Source organism: Rhinolophus sinicus, linkage group LG04 (assembly GCF_036562045.2).
Source record: "Rhinolophus sinicus isolate RSC01 linkage group LG04, ASM3656204v1, whole genome shotgun sequence".
Lineage (NCBI taxonomy): Eukaryota > Metazoa > Chordata > Mammalia > Chiroptera > Rhinolophidae > Rhinolophus > Rhinolophus sinicus.
In genome coordinates this window covers 140,574,528-140,594,609 of record NC_133754.1, presented here as the reverse complement: position 1 = coordinate 140,594,609, position 20,082 = coordinate 140,574,528, and the positions used below count along the sequence as shown (strand labels likewise).

Genomic DNA, 20,082 nt, shown 5'->3' with positions numbered 1-20,082 from the left:
AGAACAGATGGAAATTTCAGTATGTTTTTTCACTGTGTGAAGTATAAATAGAACATTTGAGAAAACTTACCTCTATTTAATTTGGCAAATGAAAGTTTAACTGCATTAACACAGGTAAGTGTTTTTAGTTTATGTTTCCAAGTATTTTTAAATGGCTCAATATCTTGTCATCTGGGTTTTCTAACAGCTTTATTGAAATATAATTTATATATCATATGTCATCTGGTTTTTAAGTTTCTATTTGTATGTGGGTTAAACAAACACTTCCTGAGTCACCAAATGTGAGTTCAGATGTGTGGTTTACGGGTCAGCATAACAGCTATGTGGTAATGCAGACCTCTTCAACCCCTTAAAAGTAAAAAATATTTTTAAGAACTTAGAGCAAAAGGAATGAAAAATCTCCAGATGTTATAAATGTCCATAATGTCATAAAGGTCAAACTGGTGAAGCCAAAAGCTATGCTCATGAAAATACCTGAGCTCTGAGGCTGGAGGCGTGGGCTCTGCGTGGTAGCACCAGTCCTTGGATGCCCAGGGGCTCCTGGACTACCTCCAGCGATCACCTTGTACCACCTGCTGAGGTCGACTTGGGGCCTTTTGTCTTTGAAGGGGCTATAGAGTTTGGAATAAAAATACCTTTCCTTTTGTGGCTGATCATGAGCTCTTTCTTTTTATCTTTTTCCCCCCTTTAGGTATGAGTTAAGTGAAAAGATGTTGTCTGCATGCAACTTACTGAAAAATAATATACATGACCCAAAAGCTTTGACCAGCAAGGATATGGTGAGTCTGACCTACGGACACTGCCCCAATCTGTGCAAAATGCCTGAGTGAGCACCATTGTCAAGGCAGCTCTAGCCTGCCTCTGAGCTGTTGTTGTCAGCATGCTCGCCTCCTCCCCCAAACTATTTCTAGCCTGTGTGGGCAGAGTGGGCAGCGAGCTGCCCCACTCACTGGGTCACACTGTGACCCTTTCCCTCAGGCCCAACTTCAGATAGCCTTTCCCCACCCTGTACTTTTCTCGGGGGTGGTGCCTCTATGAGGCTTTGACTTGCACATGGAAGAGAGGGCTAATTGCAGTCATTTGTGACCTTTCTACATGTTCTGCTTCAGCTTACAAAACCTTGTGATCCAGGGAGCAGAATCCCTTTTGTTTTTTAAGTTAGCATATGTTTTTAAAAGAAACTTATCTGGGCCAAGGTCAGCATTTGTTTTAATTATGAAACTGCATATTATGTTCTGATGTGGAATGCAGGCAGCCACTATTTTTAAACATGGAAATAATTGCACTTGTCATCTTCTCACAGTTTGAGAGATTCAGAAGCAAACAGCAAAGACATTACATGGTTGCCATAGTAAGCATGAATGGCACAACATAGGACAGACAAGTATTTCTCTGACAGTGGTGAATCTGACACCATTGCCAAGTATGTCGCTTTCTCATGCACTGGTGAAGTTTCGATGGGTGATTTCTTTCACAGGTCAGACCAACGCTGTGCTTGGCAACTCTGTTCAGTGCATTGAGAAAATTCACTGAGGATATGTAGCTTTTCACGCTATTTTAGATAGTATTGTGCATCTGAAGTTTTGCATATTAGCAGTAGATTTAATATGAAGTTTTATGCTGAGTAACTGAAGTCAGCAGCTAGTGAGAAAGTTGGTTTATCAGGCTCACAAGGTTATAGAGTTACGAAACCAAACATTTTTGTTAATTGAGTATTCATTCAGTGAAAAAGTATTTAAAGTTTTGTGCTGTGAAGAGTAGTGATCATGTGAATGGTCAGAACGTCGGGGCCATATAACACTACAGGACATTGACTGTTTAGCAGTAACAGAGGTAGGGCACCCAGATAACATAATTTCCCTTCCTTCCATCTGAAAACTCCATAGAAATCGAAATCTGAATATGTACAAGAGTGAGCAGAAGAAAATAAAACAGATGAATTATTTTCTTGATCAGGACCCTTTTCATGAGTGACCAAAAATAAAATGGAGTGGGCTGAAACTGAATAATCAGTAGAAGGAAAATAGAGATAGACGCTCTACAGTCCCAATCCCACCTCTCTATAGACAGAGGACTTCTTGGGTTCTGATGCTTTTGACATAGGCTTTGCATCTTTCTCTGATATATTCTTAAACTTTTAAAGAGCAAGCAAAGCACAAATAAATGGTAAACTCATATAAAAGATAGCCCTTAAAAAAACATGGTAGTTACCCCATCACCAGCACTGGCTATGCCCAACCTGCCTTTCCCTCCACATGGTCCAAGTTTGACCTGATCATCCATAAAACACATGCCATGTTCATGTGTCCACACCCTTAGGGAAAGCAAGTAGGGCTGGCAATGGAAGGCAGATAATCCTAATGGGAAATGTAATTTGTGCTATTTATTCCCTCTCCATGACTGAACATTTGTATTTGGGATAGGAGTGGGAATTGAGTTGGTTACATGCTTATGGTCTCCCTAGCCTAGTGCTGTGGAAATGTTGAAGCAGTTGAGGTTGGTCTGGATAGGGTGGAAACAACATAATTAAGTGTGGGTTGAGTATTTTCTTCTGTCCCAATTACTATGAAAATCGTTTGCAAGACCAGCATAACTACATAATAGTAATAGTTCAGTAAGAGAGCTATGCTTAAGGGTTTTACATGTATTGGCCTCATTGTTCTCACCACAAACGCTGTGAAGGAAAGGTATTTTTATTGTCCCCATTTTGCAGCTGATGACACTGAGGCCCAGAATAAATATCTTCCCCAGAGTCATACAGCTCATAAGTAGCAGAGCCAGACTTTGAACCTCCGTGGTAGAGCTCTTGCACAGCGCTACGTGGCTTCTTTTTGAGAAGTTAGAATATGTTTGTGGCTTAGAGTCAGGAGAGATGGTCCAGTGTGGAGTGTGAGGCTTCTCTGAGAGCTCTGGATTTTGTTACTTGTTTTTGAGAGCCAATTCTGACTGCATACACTTTGACTATAAAAGGCCTGGTTTCTTGGGCTTTCGGCTAGGTCTCAGAAAGTCTATAAATAGAAAAACTAATGGCCACTTGCTCGGTGTTTTGGCAGAGGTTCTGTCTGAACACCCTCCAGCACGAGTGGTTCCGCGTGTCCAGTCAGAAGTCAGCCATTCCGGCCATGGTGGGGGACTACATAGCTGCCTTTGAGGCCATCTCCCCAGATGTCCTCCGTCACATCATCAACATGGCTGATGGCAACGGCAACACGGCCCTCCATTACAGCGTGTCGCACTCCAACTTCGAGATTGTGAAGCTGCTCTTGGACGCTGGTACGTTGGCTGTCCCGGTCTCTTCTCTAACAGCACTCAAGTGGTGACTCACCTCGAAGATGCTGGGTCAATCCACTCCTCACTCTGTGACAGTCCTAAAATCCTTCTCATTGCTTTTCCACATGATGTGGCAAGGATATCGTTCCTGACTCATCGTGGGAGGCTTGACATTTAAACAAAACTGGGTGACACAGATTCCAGATCTGTTTTGAAAGGAGACTTAGAGGATATTCTTGCTCCAGTTCAGCTGCACTCAAGTGAGGTGTATCCCTGGTAATAAGCATGACTCATGCTCCCTCCTCAGCTGAATCAAGCAGGCTTGGTGGGTTCGCTCTCAGGAGGCAGAGGACTGTGTGTGGGGCCGGAGTCATAGCTTTGGTGTTTGTGGGCTGCTCCATTTGTGCTTGTTCCGCGACCTCCATCCAACGGTCTCATGGAGCTGTGCAGTTAGTCAAGACGGGGACCAAGCAAAGCCACTGTAACAGGTGATGGTAGGCTCATCCCCATTCCCGCCAGAATTACACCCAGTTATTGGGAAATCAGCATAGAGCGAAGAAAGTACTATTCTTATAGCTGAACCATAGCATTGACAATAGTGAAAATTGTTGCGGATAATTGGACCTGCCATCCCAGAATATAGTAAATGGATGTATTTAACATGAAGTGAGGGAGTGGTACATACAAGGGTCACTTTGCAAAATAGTGAGCTTTCAACTTTTTATTAAAATGGAGCGGTCCATAGAGTCCCCAAATCACATTTATTTTTGAAATAGCCTATTTTCACTTCTAGTATATGACTGATACAGAATTTACCACTGTCTAATTAATGAGAACACCTAATTTAGAATATAAAGATAAAATTGTGCAGTTTTCCCATACTGCTTCTTGACCCAACTGTCCAATATTTTCTACTCTGTTTTGGGGATGTTGGATTAATGCAGAGAAGAAACCAAGCAGATTTATTCTTTTTTCTCTTCTAAGTTTGCTTGTTCCCTGTGTAGGTGCTGTGTCAGAGTAAAACTGCTTCCATCTTTCAGGAAGGAATTCCAAATCTCCTTCCCTTCACATTTTTCAGACTATAAACAAAGTTGGTGATACTGTCAGTTCAAGTTATTGTGTAAAGAGAGACGTGGGTAATATCCAGGAAAGCTAAAAACAAGATTTCAGGATTATTCCTGAAAGTAGCAATTTAATCTATCCTTGGAAAAATTGTGTGGGCAAGATATTTGGGTCAATTAAATGATTTTCATTCCATTGTTGGATAGCTTTGGTTAATCACTTTTCTGGATTTACTCAGCTTTTTACTGCTCACCATTCTAGGCTGAGATGGTGACTCAATATAGTGTGTTTGTGAATCTGTAATACTGCAGTATCTGTGAAGAACTGAACGTCACAGATGTCTGCTTCTACATCACACGGCGTTTTCTTTTTTTTCCTTTTTAACATTAAAAAATATGCACTGTTGTTAATGCCGTATGTCCCTGTGTACAGTTGTTTTAAAACTAAAGGAAAGTTTTCACGTTACCTTCTATTCTCGTTCTTGATGATGGAAACATCCTGAACATCTTAATTGTACTTGATCACACATAAAAAGACTCTTTCCTGCACTCTCCATTCCTTTCATTTCATTAGAAAGTGCTGAAGGAATTTAAAAATACCTGGAGGATAATTTAGCCCCGGAAAACCTCTTAAAAATTACAGGAATAGAAAAGGTTAGGTTTGTAAGGGTCTGTTAGTCCCTGGCAGTTTCTTAGGGGACTTTACTGCATTTGTTCTCAAACCGCAATTCCTAGAGTAGGTGTCATGTGATTGAAATTCTGCTTATGAGGGCCTGAAACACGTCAGATTAGTAACCACAGGGTCTCAGATTAAGTAATGGTTTATAAGTAGATAACGCCATATCAGAGTTCCATACACAAGCCTTTTCAAATCTCTTTCACTTGTAGCTCTCACTGCCTTCTTTACTTCAAAACAGTGATTTCCTAAACACAGATTAATGTCTAAATCCCACGTTACTGTTTATTCTTCACAGCAACCATTACATAGAGCAACCTCCTAGGCCAACCAACTATTGCAATTGAACCACCAGTTGCAAATAAGACATGCTATGAAAACTCACTGTTGCTTCTCGCCTCATGAACTAGAAAACAACCAAAACAAAACAAAACACCTCTTGCTTTTTGTTTGTTTGGTATAGTAACATCTCGCACATTTCCTTCCAAGTCACTCCCATACTTGGACCGCCTAAGGCCACTTCACTGGGTTCTTCCAAACACCATACCTTCCGCTCGTGTTAGGAGCTGGCTTCTCCCTAAGGAGACTCGTGTCTTTGCAGACGTGTGTAACGTGGATCATCAGAACAAGGCAGGGTATACCCCCATCATGCTGGCAGCGCTCGCCGCCGTGGAAGCAGAGAAGGACATGCGTGTGGTGGAAGAACTGTTCGCCTGTGGGGACGTAAACGCCAAGGCCAGCCAGGTGAGTGCGCCTGCTCCCCAGGCTCACGCTCAGGCTCGCTAACGCGGCTCTGCCCTGCGCAGCTTCCCACACCACCCTTCCCACCACTGAACACCTACTCACTGGCCCAGCCAGGTCCGTGTGGCTACCTGGCCATCCTAGGCGACCACACACACTGACGCAATACTGGCTTTACCTTCGCACTGGGAACTTCTCCGTCCTTTGCCCTGTGTCGCCTCCGTGTGGAGCAGTGTGCACAGAAACTGCAGGTCAGCCTGCGTGTAAGTGACTGGGAGTCCCCAGCATCTCCAAGGTGACAGGTGCTGCCTGACTGTCTCTGTACATAGTGTCCTCATGCACCGAGTGCCCCACATGGGTTCAGTTTGACTTTTAACCATCTTCTGAACTTTCCAGCCCCTTGATATAATGAGACAAATCCTCCAAGCTAAAGGGAGACGTTGACTCATGGCTTGATGCTCTGACTTAGCTCATGGCTCACAAGGAACTGGTTGCTCTGTGCCTACCAGCACCCGGCCCCAAGTACTTCCCTGTCCCCCTTTTCCCTCTGTCATCACGCTCCCTGCTCTCCTCCCCCCAGCACAGCCCCACTACGGGCCACACCTTGCCAGCCTGTTATGTGCTTCTAAGTCGGCTCTCGTTTCTTCCCACAGGCGGGACAGACGGCCCTCATGCTGGCGGTCAGTCATGGGCGGATAGACATGGTTAAGGGCCTGCTGGCCTGTGGGGCTGATGTCAACATCCAGGACGATGAGGGCTCCACCGCCCTGATGTGTGCCAGCGAGCACGGGCATGTGGAGATCGTCAAGCTGCTGCTGGCCCAGCCAGGCTGCAACGGCCACCTGGAGGACAACGTAAGCTGTCTCCATAGGGCCGCCACGCCAGGGCCTGCAGGGACACAGGGAGGGAGCTCTGCGAGTGCTGCTTGGCAAGGGGATGGGAGGGATCAAATCTTCCTTGATTCTCTTTGAGGATTTGTGTTGTCATCCAGGCCACCTCCCGTCATGGCACAGCTTGGCAGTATCTACTGTGTGCCAGCTAACACTCCCGTTAACTAAAGCCAAAGACAGAAAGATACATAGGCCTCAGCCCAAAACTTACTAAAGGAAGAAGGTGATGGGCATGTACGAGAACCAGCAGACTAAAGGGGAATAAACAGATTTACAGTACAGATTCAAATTCAGTGTAGGCAGCTTCTGAATCCGCTAAGGAGAGGGCCAGGTCTGGTCCACAGGAAATCTGGATTACTAGCCGTTACAAACTGGGGTTATTATTGGGTGTCTAGAAGCGTTGTTATTGCAGCGAAGCACTTTCCCACCCCTTCACTAGAGGTCATTGGAGTGACTAATTTGTGATGTTTCATCAGTGAGGGCATCCAGATTGTCATGGCTTCTTCCCACTCCTGCTGAGACTCTTAATTTCCTCTCCCAGTTCCCAGTCTGTCCCCATTCCCAAATAATCCCCTTGACTGGGAAACATTCTAAGGAAAGCTGCTCCTTCTGCTGTCTCCAGGCCAAAGTGGAGCAGCACTGATAGGTGAAGCCACAGGAACTAACACTGGAGTGATGGTGATATGGTTCCAAAGTCCAAAGGTCGTAAAGGTCGGGCTGGGTTGGTTCTGTTTTTGAAAGTTTTGAAAGTGGAACACGGCTTTGAACCAGAGCTTCCTTCAGCTCAAAATACTAAAAAGGTAGAGGGAAAACGTCCTCCTTTGCACCACACTTCAGAGCCCTGTGAGTCCATGCCAACAGGAAGAGCAAACCAGTGCAGGGATTTGCTGGCACAAAGGGACTGATGGCTTCTGCAAGTGCCACGACTTCCCCAGGCGCATGTGAGCTGCGGTTGTACCAGATGTCCTTCCTTTCTCTGGAGCGGAGGGAGTTTTCCACCTACCTTTCCTATCTTTCCTTAAGAATAGTTTGTGTTTCGTGTGTCTTGTTTTCTTGTTTGTTTGCTTTTCTCCTCTCTCAGCAATGAACAGCTTGCAGATATAGTAATAAGAGGCCAGAGAGCCACAGTGACTTCCAGAAATCCTGGTCACCTCCGTTAATTGCCTGCTTCCTTATTCTTAAAGGAGTAGGAGGGCATCCAAGTGGCCTCCGGAAGAAAACTGGCCTCCCAGAATTCACAGAGTGGGAGAGAGGGACCATAAAATTCAAACCACATGCAAATTGTTTCCTGCTGCTAGTGACAGAACCGGAGTCCTTATTCCAAGACAGAAAATAAGTTTTTGCCTTGATGCGCCTTTATATCTATCTAAATCCCTGCAGTTTAATGGAAACCAAACATTTAACTGAAAATTTTTCTTTCCCAGGTTTAGTGCGTCCCTATGCTTCTACATCAGTGTTCCTCATGGCATTTCGCAGGGGTGGTTATGGCTGTAGGATCAGCTCCCTCCCCAAGAGAAAGGTTAAGAGATCTTTGGCAAATGGCAGGACTTCAAAGCATAGACCATGACTTGCCTGCTCATTTGTAATGATAAGAATGAAAATTGTCCGTCCGTACCCCCCCCCGTCATCTGCTGCCCCCTGCTGGTGGGCACAGTGGTTGAATAAAAGTTCTTCACCAGCAGCCAGCCTTCCTCTGTGGGAAATGTGCCGTTTGCAGACCTGCGCACTAACCCTGCGAGGCAAAGTCAAAACGAATGGGTGATGCTTTTCTTGACTGTGATTTCCTTACAGTGGAGGCTGTGCCTCATCCATCCTTGTATTTAGGGCTTAGTACATAGAGGTCCAGAAAAGTTCCCTAAAGGACTGAGCAAATGGCCAGATTCAGGGAACCTTGTCCATTACTGGAGGGTGTTTTGCTTTTTCACCTTTTGGTTCTCTGGAAGTTTGACAGATCTAACCAACCTGGCGTATTCTTCTTGTCTTAAGGATGGCAGCACCGCGCTCTCGATCGCCCTGGAAGCAGGACACAAGGACATCGCTGTCCTTCTGTATGCCCACGTCAACTTTGCAAAGGCCCAATCTCCGGTCAGTGTCGTGCTTTTGGCGTTGGTGAACAGGCTGCGGTCCACCAGACTGGGGGGCCCCCTTCCTCTGAGAATTGATGGGAGACGCGGGTTTTGTGATGATTTTGAAAACGGAAGTTTTAGTCTGGAACTTCAGAGTTCACGATCTTTACCCCACCCAGAAGGCCAGGAGTGCTAATGGTTAGAGCAGCAGAGACTTGATGCCTGACTTGTCCTCAGGAGACAGACACTCAGACGCGCCCATGAAGGGTTTATTCTGGGCAGAATTATCCAAATGGCGCATCCTGAGCCCATGAATACATATCGCCACATTCCTAGCATTTTTCCTAACGCAGATAGTGTTAGCAGGACCCTGTGGCCCCAGAGTCCACACTTAGTGGGAAGTTGATTTCGCAGGACAGCTGGACGTGGCACTGCTGAGCCCAGCTGACCTGAGCTGCTCCTGCTTGGTGGGCCTGTGTCCTGTGTTCCAGCTCTCCTCGCTGTCACTCGTGGGTGGTTGTCAGCTATGGTGGACAGAGTTCCTAGGTCACAGAGGACACATCTGCCTGAGATCTCTTATTAACCCCCAATTTTTTTCCTTTCCTGGTCTCTAGGGCACCCCTAGGCTTGGAAGGAAGACATCTCCTGGTCCCACCCACCGAGGTTCATTTGATTGATTATGTGCAAATAGCCGTCCATTTCCATGCCACCATTAAGCTGCTAATTGTTCCTGTTGGGGTGACAGATACTGAATGTATATGTGTTGTGCCTGAGCTCACCAGCAAACAGAATGCGCAATGCCAAGGCTGAAGGCTGGTGCTGTCACAGTGGAAGCTGAGCCAGCAGGAGATGGCCGGTGGGCACACACCGCCTCGCTCTGGCCATCTTCCCTCTGTGTGGAGGGCACTTGACCCCAGTCGCTGTTGCTGTTGAGTCTCTGCTCCGTTATGTACAGTTGTAGGAAACTGTAATCTAACCTGAACGGGCAACTTCTATTCCTCCTCTCTCCCCCGCCACCACTCTGAGAAGTGTCAGGTTCTCGCTGGCATGGTGTTTTCAAATTTTCCACAAGTATTTACATTTGCTAATGTGGAACCATTGGAAAGCTCTTCGAAAATTCCATTCCAGGATGGTTTTGTCGGTTTTTCTTTTGTCTTTATTATTTTAAAGTAAGTAAGTTGAGGTGACTTTGATGCTCAGCAACTTAGGCCTGGGCTGGTAGGTTTCTGGTTTAAAAATAAAAGATGGGACTCTAAAGAAGTATAAACTTACAAAAGGAAATCTCTTCAGTTGGTTTTATTTAGGTGGATGTATTACATGATTTTTTTTTTTTATATAAAAGGTATCTATATAAAATTGACAACAGTATTTTCAACTTTTATATTCCATGGTAATAAAAGACATGAAGAACTACATGTCATAGTACCATATTTTTATTAATAATTGCACAACTCTAACGGTAAAGGTTGAATTGTGTTAGAGGAATCGGCTATGTGTTTGCCTCTAGAGAAGCATAGTGTAGTTCTCCACATATTTATGGATTCCTTTATACCGTGTCACACTTACTTTGGTCTTACATGTATTTAAATGTTTGAAGTGCCTTAGACTCTTGCCATATTTTCAAAATAAACTTTCATTAAGCTCTTTACTTGTCCCCGCTTCATCTCTGGCAGCTATCTGCCCCCGTCCTATTAGGCCTTACAGCAGTGGCCGCATGAGGTGATGGATGGATTGCACAGGGAGGGTGACTGCCCGGCCTGCTGGTCTTGTGCTCCGACAAGAGGAGACATCTTCTGAGAGCACTGCTTTGTTTCCACAGCTCTGCTCATCACTCAGGCTGCACACCATGAGTCTGAAGTTAATTAGGCAAACCATTCGTCAGACAGGTAATCTCCAAGGGGAGGCAATGAGTGAACTTTTCTCATGTGCAGAAGCAGCAGTCCTTGATTCTAATTTTGGGTGCAATGGTTGGGTAACTGGTTGAAACCTGTAGTGATGAGAAAGGAGAGGTGAAGCCAGATAGTTGGCCCAGTAGCACCTGTTTTCAAGTCCTTTTTAAAAAGTAAAGGGGATTGAGTCAATATCGTTAAAATGAAGAAGCACAGTGCCAAAATGCATAGTAGGTGTTTCAGCAGAGTTGCTGATGGTGGATTTTAACCCAGGTCATTTGTGCCAGCCAGGTGCTTTGGAAAAATCACTGAGGCTTTTTTAAACCTTTCTTTCTTTCCCTTATTCCTCTCCTTGCCTTTCATTAATTCATTCATTATTGAGCTCAAGGAAAAGGCCAGAGACTAGGTTTTTCGAGCAGGTGTGTGTGTCATCACAATGCTTGCACTGGAAAGCCTGTTTCACAGGCTCACAGGTTTGCATCTTTTAGAGAATTTTGGAGGAGCTGTGAAAAGCAGCACTTGCAATTCTGGCCAACTTGGAGCAGTAACCGATGCTCTCCCAGTACAAGCCGGGGGCCTCTGGGGCAGAAGGGCCATCCTCTTCTATGAACCATGAAAGTGAGGTCACAGCTACCTGGCATCATGGGCATCCCACTCCCCCCCACCCTGGGCCCTCCCCGCCTACCGCCCCTCACCCTTCACCCTAGGACAGATCTGCTAGCTCTGGGATTTGGGCCAAATTTCAGTTCAGATAGTTATTCGAGCCCAAGTTCCTTCAGATCTGAAAGAGCACCATAAATTAAAGCAGAAGAGTGTTTGTGTGTGCAAAAAAGCAGGGCTGTGAGTTTTCTGCTCCTGAGTGGCATGGCATGCCTTTTGAGTAAGGAGGCCTGTACCTCAGGTGGTTTGTGATCCTGGGAATTGGCTTTGTTCCATTGGAGAAAGGAAGGCATTGCTATTGTTGGGCGTGACAAAAATGAATTCCTACATCTGCATGCTGCATTTCAGATTTCTGGTGCTAAATTTTGCAAAAGAAGACAAGTGCTTGTTTTACCGTGGAGTGAGGTCTTCTTCAATACGCATCTAACTTCTGGGTAACCTATGCTGCCTTGTGCCTTGTTTGCTCTGCTGACACTGGGCACTTTGAATGCTTTTTATCTTGGGATCTTGGCACACTATATAAACCAGCCTGATTCTCCCCATGTACAGCTGCAATTTATTGAAGCACACATCCATAAAGGGATTTGTGGCAGGATGCTTGGGCAAGGTCCCCAGAGAGGCCAGCAGAGGGCTGGAGCCTCCTTGTTTTATTTTCAGCTTATGTGAAGAGAAGGCTAAACCTTTAAGTAACAGAGAGCCACTTTTCCAGACACCCTTTCTCTGGAAATTAAGAAGCTGAAGGCCAAAATCCACCCCTAGTCAAAAGGAATAAAGTAGTGGGAACTTTGAGGCTTTAATATTAAGAAAGTAAAACTGACAACTTGTCCTGCCCCTGTTATGACTAAATGGACTAAACTCTGTACTTATCACAGGGGGTGGGGTCTTGCTTCTGGAAAAAATTACCCAGAACACACCATCTAGCACTAATCCCCCAAATAAATGAAAAGTTGGGTCCTTACCTGTAAATTACCGATACTCCGATGTAACAATTTTCTCCCTGACTGGTAAGAAAACTGAATTTTTTTCCCTCGAAATAATGAGCACACTAATGATAATCTTTCTGGAAATCCTCTTGGGTCTTTTTGAGGGAAGCCTGCTGCAAGCACAGATGTTTATGTTTGTGATACTTTTGTGTGAGCTTTTCCCTTCACAGCACGCATAGGAATTTCCTGAGGGAGCTGGTGAGAATTCTGGGCCCCACCCTACAGATTCTGGTTCCTAAGGTCTGGGAACCTGTGTCATTAAGGAGCACCCCCAGCCTTCAGTCCACACTGAGAATTTTATTACTCCCGAATTATGAGACACTACCCTTATGTTCTTTTCTAAATAAGTGAGGTGTGGTGGGAACTATAACAAAACAAGAAACATAGTCTTTTACCTTTGATGTATAAGGAGCCAACATAATCTTTGTGTAGTAATTATCCATATTCGGTGACATTGCTGCATCTCCTGGAGTAGTCGTTTCTAGAAGGCTAAGAACCATGGCTACCACAGATCCATTTTTCTATGTTTATGGGGACGGGAGGAGGAGGTGGGCCAGTACGTGAGTGACAGAGGTGGAGCAGGCAGACAACTCTTGGAGTGTTTTCCTAGGTTAATCTTTTCTTTCCCCACTTCCTCATGAAGGAAGAAGGTCATGACCCATTGCTTTGGCTTTGGAATAAAGATAGTTTTCTATTTTATGTTTTACTGAAAGTACAATTTTTTAAAGCCCTGGGCCTTGGCCAACGACTGTTTAATTCTACTTCCTGCCATAAGGAAATTACTGATCATATGTTTACCCTGTTCTTATTCAGCATGGCTGTAATTTAGAAGCCAGCTGATTATAAAAATATATTTTTTGCTGAAGATGATTACCACAAAAGGCTGTGGCCGAGTCGCTGGCCAGTGTCCTAGAGTTACACACACTCGCACTCCCTCCCAGCCGAAGACTCTGCCCGTTTCCTGAGGGCAGGAAGTGGGAAGTCACAATCAGCGCTTTACATGGGACAGATAGAGTTAGTCAGCACTTCTAACAGTGTCCCAAGACACCTGGCCTGATTCTGGCAGGGATTTTGTAGAGATGCCGGAAAGCAAAATACCGTGTTTTATGGGTGCATGACTGTACAGATATGTCTGATTTTCAGGACATTTAGGGAGGAGCTAGCATTTAAGGAAACCAGCTGACCACTGCCTCTCCATAAAAATCTTTGATGATTTAATAGGTAAAGAAATGAGAACTATAATCCTAATTTTCAGATAATGGAAGCTGCAAAGGAATATTCCTAAGACCAAATGCCAATCTTGTATGTGGGCCAAAATACATTTTATACTTATTCTTTATTCCCTAGCTCAGGAAGACCCAGCTAACCTAGTCCTAGACCCACCTGAAAGGGTGAGGCTATATGATAGGGAGATAGAGAAAACACCAGAGCTTCAGGTGGGCAGGAGGTGCTTTGCTGCCCATGGTGTGAACGCTATATAAAGGTTGGCCGTAGGAGACCAAGTGCCAGCCGGGCAGGCTACTTCTTTCTTATGTATCAGGGAGCAAAGATATCCTGGCTATGATCCCATCTGCTCTGTTATGAAATACTGAATGTGCTTAAATAAACAGGTAATAAAGAGAATATTCATTAATTTGGTTGAGAGCCTGAGAGTTCAGAGAGCTCATGACCCAACTTTGTCCAAAATATCACACACACATACACACAAACACATACACACCTGCACACCTGAGAAAAGCCAATATTCTGATACGAAGCTCACTAAGGTCAGCTTTCATGCTTGGATTTGTAATATCACCTGCCAAGACTGAGAAGTTCTGGTGCCTGGCGGAAACATACTAGTACCATGTTTCCTCAGAAATAAGACCAGGTTTTATGTTAATTTTTGCTCCAAAAGACACATTAGGGCTTATGTTCAGGGGATGTCATACTGAAAAATCATGTTAGGGCTTATTTTCCGGTTAGGTCTTATTTTCGGGGAAACATAGTAGAATGAATGAGTGTAAAAACATAATTGAAGTATGGTATTGGAAGTCAGGAGAATGTTACCATTAGGAAAGCAGGAGGAGATGACTGGAAGGGAGCCCGAGGGGCTGGTGAGTGCCTGATAGTGATCTGTTTCTTAATATTGAGGTAGCTACACTGTTGTGTTCACTCTGTGATAATTCATTACATTGTATACTCAGGATTTGTGCACTTTCCTGTGTATTTTAACTTCCATTTTTTTCATTTAAAAAATGAAAACATTTGATCAAAGAGGACTTTCTTGCGTGGAAGGTTTAGATTTTGTTGATTTGAAGGTCAATAGGAACGAAAAAAAATGTAAAACTGGAACTCTTGGCCCTGCCTTTTTTTTTTTTTTTTTTTTTCAATGTTAATAGCTTTGCACGTGATGGGTATTGTGGCCATGGCTGGATAATAGTCATTCAGCTGTTCTCAGATACTCCACAGTTCTATTTCTGGGTACTATTCCCTACTTCTGAAGTTAGGCTTAGCCATATGACTTGCTTTGCCAATGAAACATTAGTGGAAGTGACATGTATCAGTTCCCTGTAGGAGCTTTAAAAACCAGTGTGCAGTTCACCATCCTCTTCCCCCATCATGGCAATCATGAAAGCAAGTGATGAGATGGACTTTCCATCAGCCTGGGTTCCTGAGTGACTGCATGGAGTAGAGTTCCCTTGCAGACCAATGTTACAGGTGTATTATGAACAAGAAATAAACATTTATTATGTTAAATTGGGGAATTTTGCAGGTGATTTGTTACCATGGCATAATGTAGGTTTTCTTTATTGATATAGAAATTGATTCTAGGTAGTGGGTGCTGCTATAAACAAATGGCTTAGTAGGTGATTTGTGGACAGCAAGAACAGTGGCATTGGGGACTCCATCACAGAACATAGAAAAGTATTTGAATGACACTTTTCTTAATTTTCTCAGGGATGGTACATATCAGTTCCGTCCTAGATGCACAGGAGAGAAGGTAATCCTTTACATATATGCCTTAAGGCACTAAGGACTGAATCTCATTGGGAAGGAAATCCATTTCCTATGTGCTTTGTGAGGCAGATTGTATCTTGTCAACTTGTAGTTCTCAAACTTGAGTGTACATCAGAATCCCCTGGAGGGCTTGTGGTGACATAGGTTACTGGGCCCCTCCCCAGAGTTTCTGATTCCCTAGGTCTGGGGAGAGGCCCAAGAATTGGCATTTCTAACAAGTTTCCAGGTGTGATGCTGATGCTGCTGGTCCACGGACCACACTTTGAGAACTAGTACTGCTTGATCGTAAGGAGTATTACAAATAGACTTTATCTCATCTCAACTACAAGTACCTGATGGGTGGATATACTTAGTGTCTGTATTCTTTCATCTTTGTGGGGTTTTGTTTGTTTGTTTGTTTGTTTGTTTGCAGTATCCAGTGATTAAAACTTACAGTTAGCCTGTTCACTGTGGACCTTCTGCTCCCCAGTTTAAAAACTGAGTTTTACAAAGATGCAATTGTTTAATGGCAAATCTTTCTTTCTACAGCTTGTATAATATATCAAGTGTTTATAAATCCTGTATTTACCCATAATTGGGTTTTAGAATTTGGCCAGAGGACTTGACTTGAATCATAGCAGTCTTGTAAGAAAAATGACCCACATATTATACTTAGAAAGAAAGAAATCTTTATTCATGCCAATCCCACTGAGTCTCTCTTTGTGTCTGCTCACTCTCTCCTGAATACTTATTTAAAAATTGAGCTCTGAAACCCTTGTGAGGCACAGAGGAGAGGGTGTGGTGCCTTGCCATCCTCTCAGCTGTGCTGCCTCTGAATTCCGTCTCTATGTTCTTATTCTGCCATCGGGCAGAGGCACACAGTGGCTTCCCTTTACAGAGCCAGGACAGTGGTCATTCTGGATGCTCATGCCAACATCCAAGAGACAGAGGCATCTGTGAGGGAAGGCCCCGGGCCCATAGGACCAGAAACCAACTTGGGGGCTCTCCTACCTAAAGGCAAGTAGGGCATGTCCATGACTCTGGAGTCAGAGAGTGAACTGAGATGAGTGAGAAAAGGGAGGGGCCATCAGTGTTTCACAGGGAAATTGGAAGCAACTTGATTATATCCTCCCCCACCTATAAATTAATCTCTGAGAGACAAGACTCACTTTCAGAGAGCACACTTGCCGACACTGATCGATGGCAGACCTTGAATGACCGAAGAACTTTAATGAAGTCCCTCAACATGCTTCATTCAATCATCGTCAGGATATATGACCAAATATACTACCAAATAGCCAGAAGTTTGCTGCCTATCTTAAAAACTTGCCGTATGCTGTGTCATATTTGAGTAGGTAAAACAGAGTACTTTTATTTACCATTATGTGTCAGAGTTTAAGGACTCCAGTTTAGGAGGCCAGTAATCCTACAATTGCTAGAACACAACAGACTTGGATTTGTGAATTTGTTTTGCAGAATCTTATCTGTGCTTCTAATCCACATTGAAATTAGGGAAGCCAAACAGTGTGATCACCCACCAGTAAGTCTTATAGAGATGACCTTTCAATGATCTGTACATACATTGACCTATACATGTATAGGAGTTTTATGCAGATGCCAATATGAGAAATATTAACTGGTACAAACAACCCATTCCATCTGGGTAGGGACGTCCTGGATTTGAAGTCAATGGAAATATAGATAGGCATCACTTCTTGGCTTTGCTTCTCCCACCTGTTCATTTAATGCCTAATATTAGGTTGGTGCAAAAGTAATTGTGGTTTTTGCAATTATTTTTAACCTTTTAAGCCACAATTACTTTTGTACCAACCTAATGAAAAATAACTTTTCAATTCTTGTGCTCAATTTCTGGTTTCTACCATGATATTAAATACATCTAGAGTTGAAGATGAGTGTAAGATATTTAGCTCTCAGCTCCAGGCAATGCCAATGAAGAAGCAATCTGCAGGAACCCATTTTATTTGAAGGTGAAAGTTGCTTCTAGTCATTTCTTTCAGAGGTGTATCATTCTCTGATATTTAAGTGGGCATGTCAGCTATCTACGGCTACAATAATGCTGTGTAACACACATCCCTCAAAGCCTCTGTGACATAACAGTAAGCACTTACTGCTCCCATGTCTAGGTGGTCAGTGAGGCTCATGCAGCCTGGACATTGCTTGTGCCGTGCTGAGGGGTATGAATGCTGAGCTTGGGGGTGTGGGCATCGGCAGAATGGAGCGCTTTACTTGCCACTTGCTGATGAAATGAAAGGATTCGTCATTGCTTGAGGACATAATAACCCTTCTGGCTTGCTGTCTACTGAAATCTCAAACTCCTGAGGCATATATTCCCGGATCCTACTGGAAAGGTGAAGCAGACTGCAGTCATCACTTCAGTCAAGCCTGAGAAATGTGCTGATGGGAGAATAGGTGGAGTGAATGGGAAGAACATGGGTCAGGACTATGTTAACTACCAAACAGTTTGTGAAGCGCTGAAGCTGGTGCTGTTAATGAGCCTGTGGCCTGATCCTCCTGTGCTCACAGAGGAAGGCTGAGACGCCTGATGGCCTGTGGTGTCTCCCTGCCACGTCTGTCCCTGACAGACACCAAAGCGATGCTGGGCTAAAATAGACAACTTCTGGCATTTACTTCAGGGAGAGAGCCCAGGGCAGGCCACGGCTCTGGCTTTCGACGCCACGGAGATTTCCTCTGTGCGTGGGTTTCAAGATCACCAGGCTCTGCTGCTGCTTCAGTTCCCTTCTAGGGACTCCACTTTGCCCCTCACCAAACTAACAAGTAGAACCAGCCTCATTTACTGAGATGGAGAGGAGGGTGCCTGGCACAGAGTAGGGTTTTCTGCACAGTGAGGCAGATTCTACAAGGTGTCCACGGCAAGTCCCGAGGTGGTCAGTCACATCCGAAGGGCAGTTGTGCAAAAATGGATGAGTTCTGCTGCTTCCAAGGAAGAGGGTCCAAGTACTGAGCCCAAAATCCAACGATCAGCACACAACACCGCATTTAAATGGTTCCCTCAGTAGAGAATGAACCAGGAAACATATAGTCTCTGAATGAGCACCGCTGGTCCCTCTGTGAGGGGCCTTCTACGGGCATCTTGAAGTCCCCTCTAGCACTGACTGCTTCCTCCAATTCCTCTAAGCACTTTGACAGTTCACTTGGTTCCTCCGCACAGCCTGACCTATCAGCTCCCCCTTGCGGCCAGCAGTGAACACACCCAAGGGCGAGCCAGTCATCAAATACCAGTGTTTTTTCAAACAGGAAGTCATGGGTTACAAAATCAATGTAACTACAAGCACTTTTAAAATTTTAAAAATCAAATAAATCGGAAATCTTAGATTATACCACATATAGTGATGATGTCATTTCATGAAACTTGACGTGTGTGTGCGTGTGTGTGTTCTGGGTCACAAGATAAGGTGTATTTGATCAGTGGGTACAGTAGAAGTTTTAAAAAGTTTGCAAAACCCAGGTCCAGAACGTGACGCAACCAGGTCCTTTGTAGTTGTAGGTCCTCAGGGCAAGGAATCATCTTCAAACACCTATTTGGACTCATTCTGAGCCAGGGACTTGGGGGGAGGGGACAGCGCAAAAGCAGAAGATAAAGTCTCTGTTCTTGAGGGGCTAATGACAGAGTTAACAAACAGCCACACACAAGAAAAGCAAGTAGAGATGCAGTCACCTGGGAAAGCCGGGCAGGTAGAGCTAAGGGTAGGTAGGTGCTGTGGGCACAGCAGGGGCTGGGGAGATTTATCCTGAGCTGTGCCAAGAAGGAAACAAAGGGCATGAAAGTTCTAAAGGAAAAGGGATGTTTACCTCAGCAGACTGGAGCTGGCAAGGACTCAGGTTAATGTCACCACCTCATTTTTTTCTTCTGGTAACCCCTATTTATGACCCCATGGACTATAAAAGTTTCCAAGTTCATTGCAAGTACCTTTCTCTTTCAAAGTTAGCTTATTTCTCCCTATCTTTTTCTGACTTCTCCTTATTATGTTTCATTGTGATAAAATATATATAACATGGAGTTTGCCATTTTAACTTTTTAAGTGTACAATTCCGTGGCATTAAGTAGTCACATTGTTAAGGAACCATCACCACTATCCATTACCAACACTTTTCATAAACTGAAACATACAGCAACCATCAAGCAATAACTACTCATTTCCCATTCCCTCTCGCCCCTGATAACCTCAGCTCTACTTTCTGTCTCTATAAATTTGTCTTCCTAGATATCTCACATAAGTGAAATCGTGCATATTTGTCCTGTTGTGTCTGGTTTATTTCATTTAGCACAATGTCTTCAAGTTTCACCCATGCTGTAGCATGTGTTGGAACTTCATTCCTTTTTATGGCTGAATAATATTGGATGTATATGCCATATTTTGTTTGTCCACTCATCTCTTGATGGACACTTGGTTTATCACCACCTCATTTTAAAATGAAGGAACTAAGCTCTGAGAGGCTCAGAGTTGCCTTGTTACTTAGTAGGAAGCCTGATGAGAGAGACCAGGTCTCCTGCCTCTTAGGCCAAGCCTTCTCGTCACTACTCCAGGCGACTGAGATCCTGCTTTGCCACGACACCCTTTTACCTCACATTCTGCTCTGGTTTCAAATAGTGAAAAATAATAAATCCTTGTATAGCACTACATACCAGGTACTCTTTTGAGTGCTTTACACATGTTAACTCACTGTCTCCTCAACAAATTTACAAGGTAGTTCTACGCCATCACGTTCTGCTTTTTACAGATGAGAAAAACAGAAGCATAGAGAGGGTAAGTAACTTGCTGAAGGTCACACAGCTGTTGAGTGATAAAACCGGGCCAAGAAGCCAGCTCCAGAGCCCCTGCACTTT

At 44.2% G+C, this 20,082-nt stretch overlaps 1 protein-coding gene and 1 pseudogene across 7 annotated transcripts in view; both read left to right on the top strand.

The window, feature by feature from the left end:
- KANK1 (KN motif and ankyrin repeat domains 1) overlaps positions 1-10,348 on the top strand; it is a 185,638-nt gene extending 175,290 nt beyond the window's left edge. For all 7 annotated transcript variants that reach the window (XM_019730205.2, XM_019730184.2, XM_074330512.1 and 4 more), the window contains 6 exons: positions 692-779; positions 3,054-3,273; positions 5,609-5,751; positions 6,402-6,602; positions 8,625-8,723; positions 9,319-10,348. In XM_019730205.2, coding sequence (XP_019585764.2) covers positions 692-779; positions 3,054-3,273; positions 5,609-5,751; positions 6,402-6,602; positions 8,625-8,723; positions 9,319-9,381 — 814 coding nt within the window. In that variant the 3' untranslated portion in view covers positions 9,382-10,348. The remainder of the gene's footprint in view (positions 1-691; positions 780-3,053; positions 3,274-5,608; positions 5,752-6,401; positions 6,603-8,624; positions 8,724-9,318) is intronic.
- LOC109446319 (protein SET) overlaps positions 9,502-20,082 on the top strand; it is a 37,488-nt pseudogene continuing 26,907 nt past the window's right edge.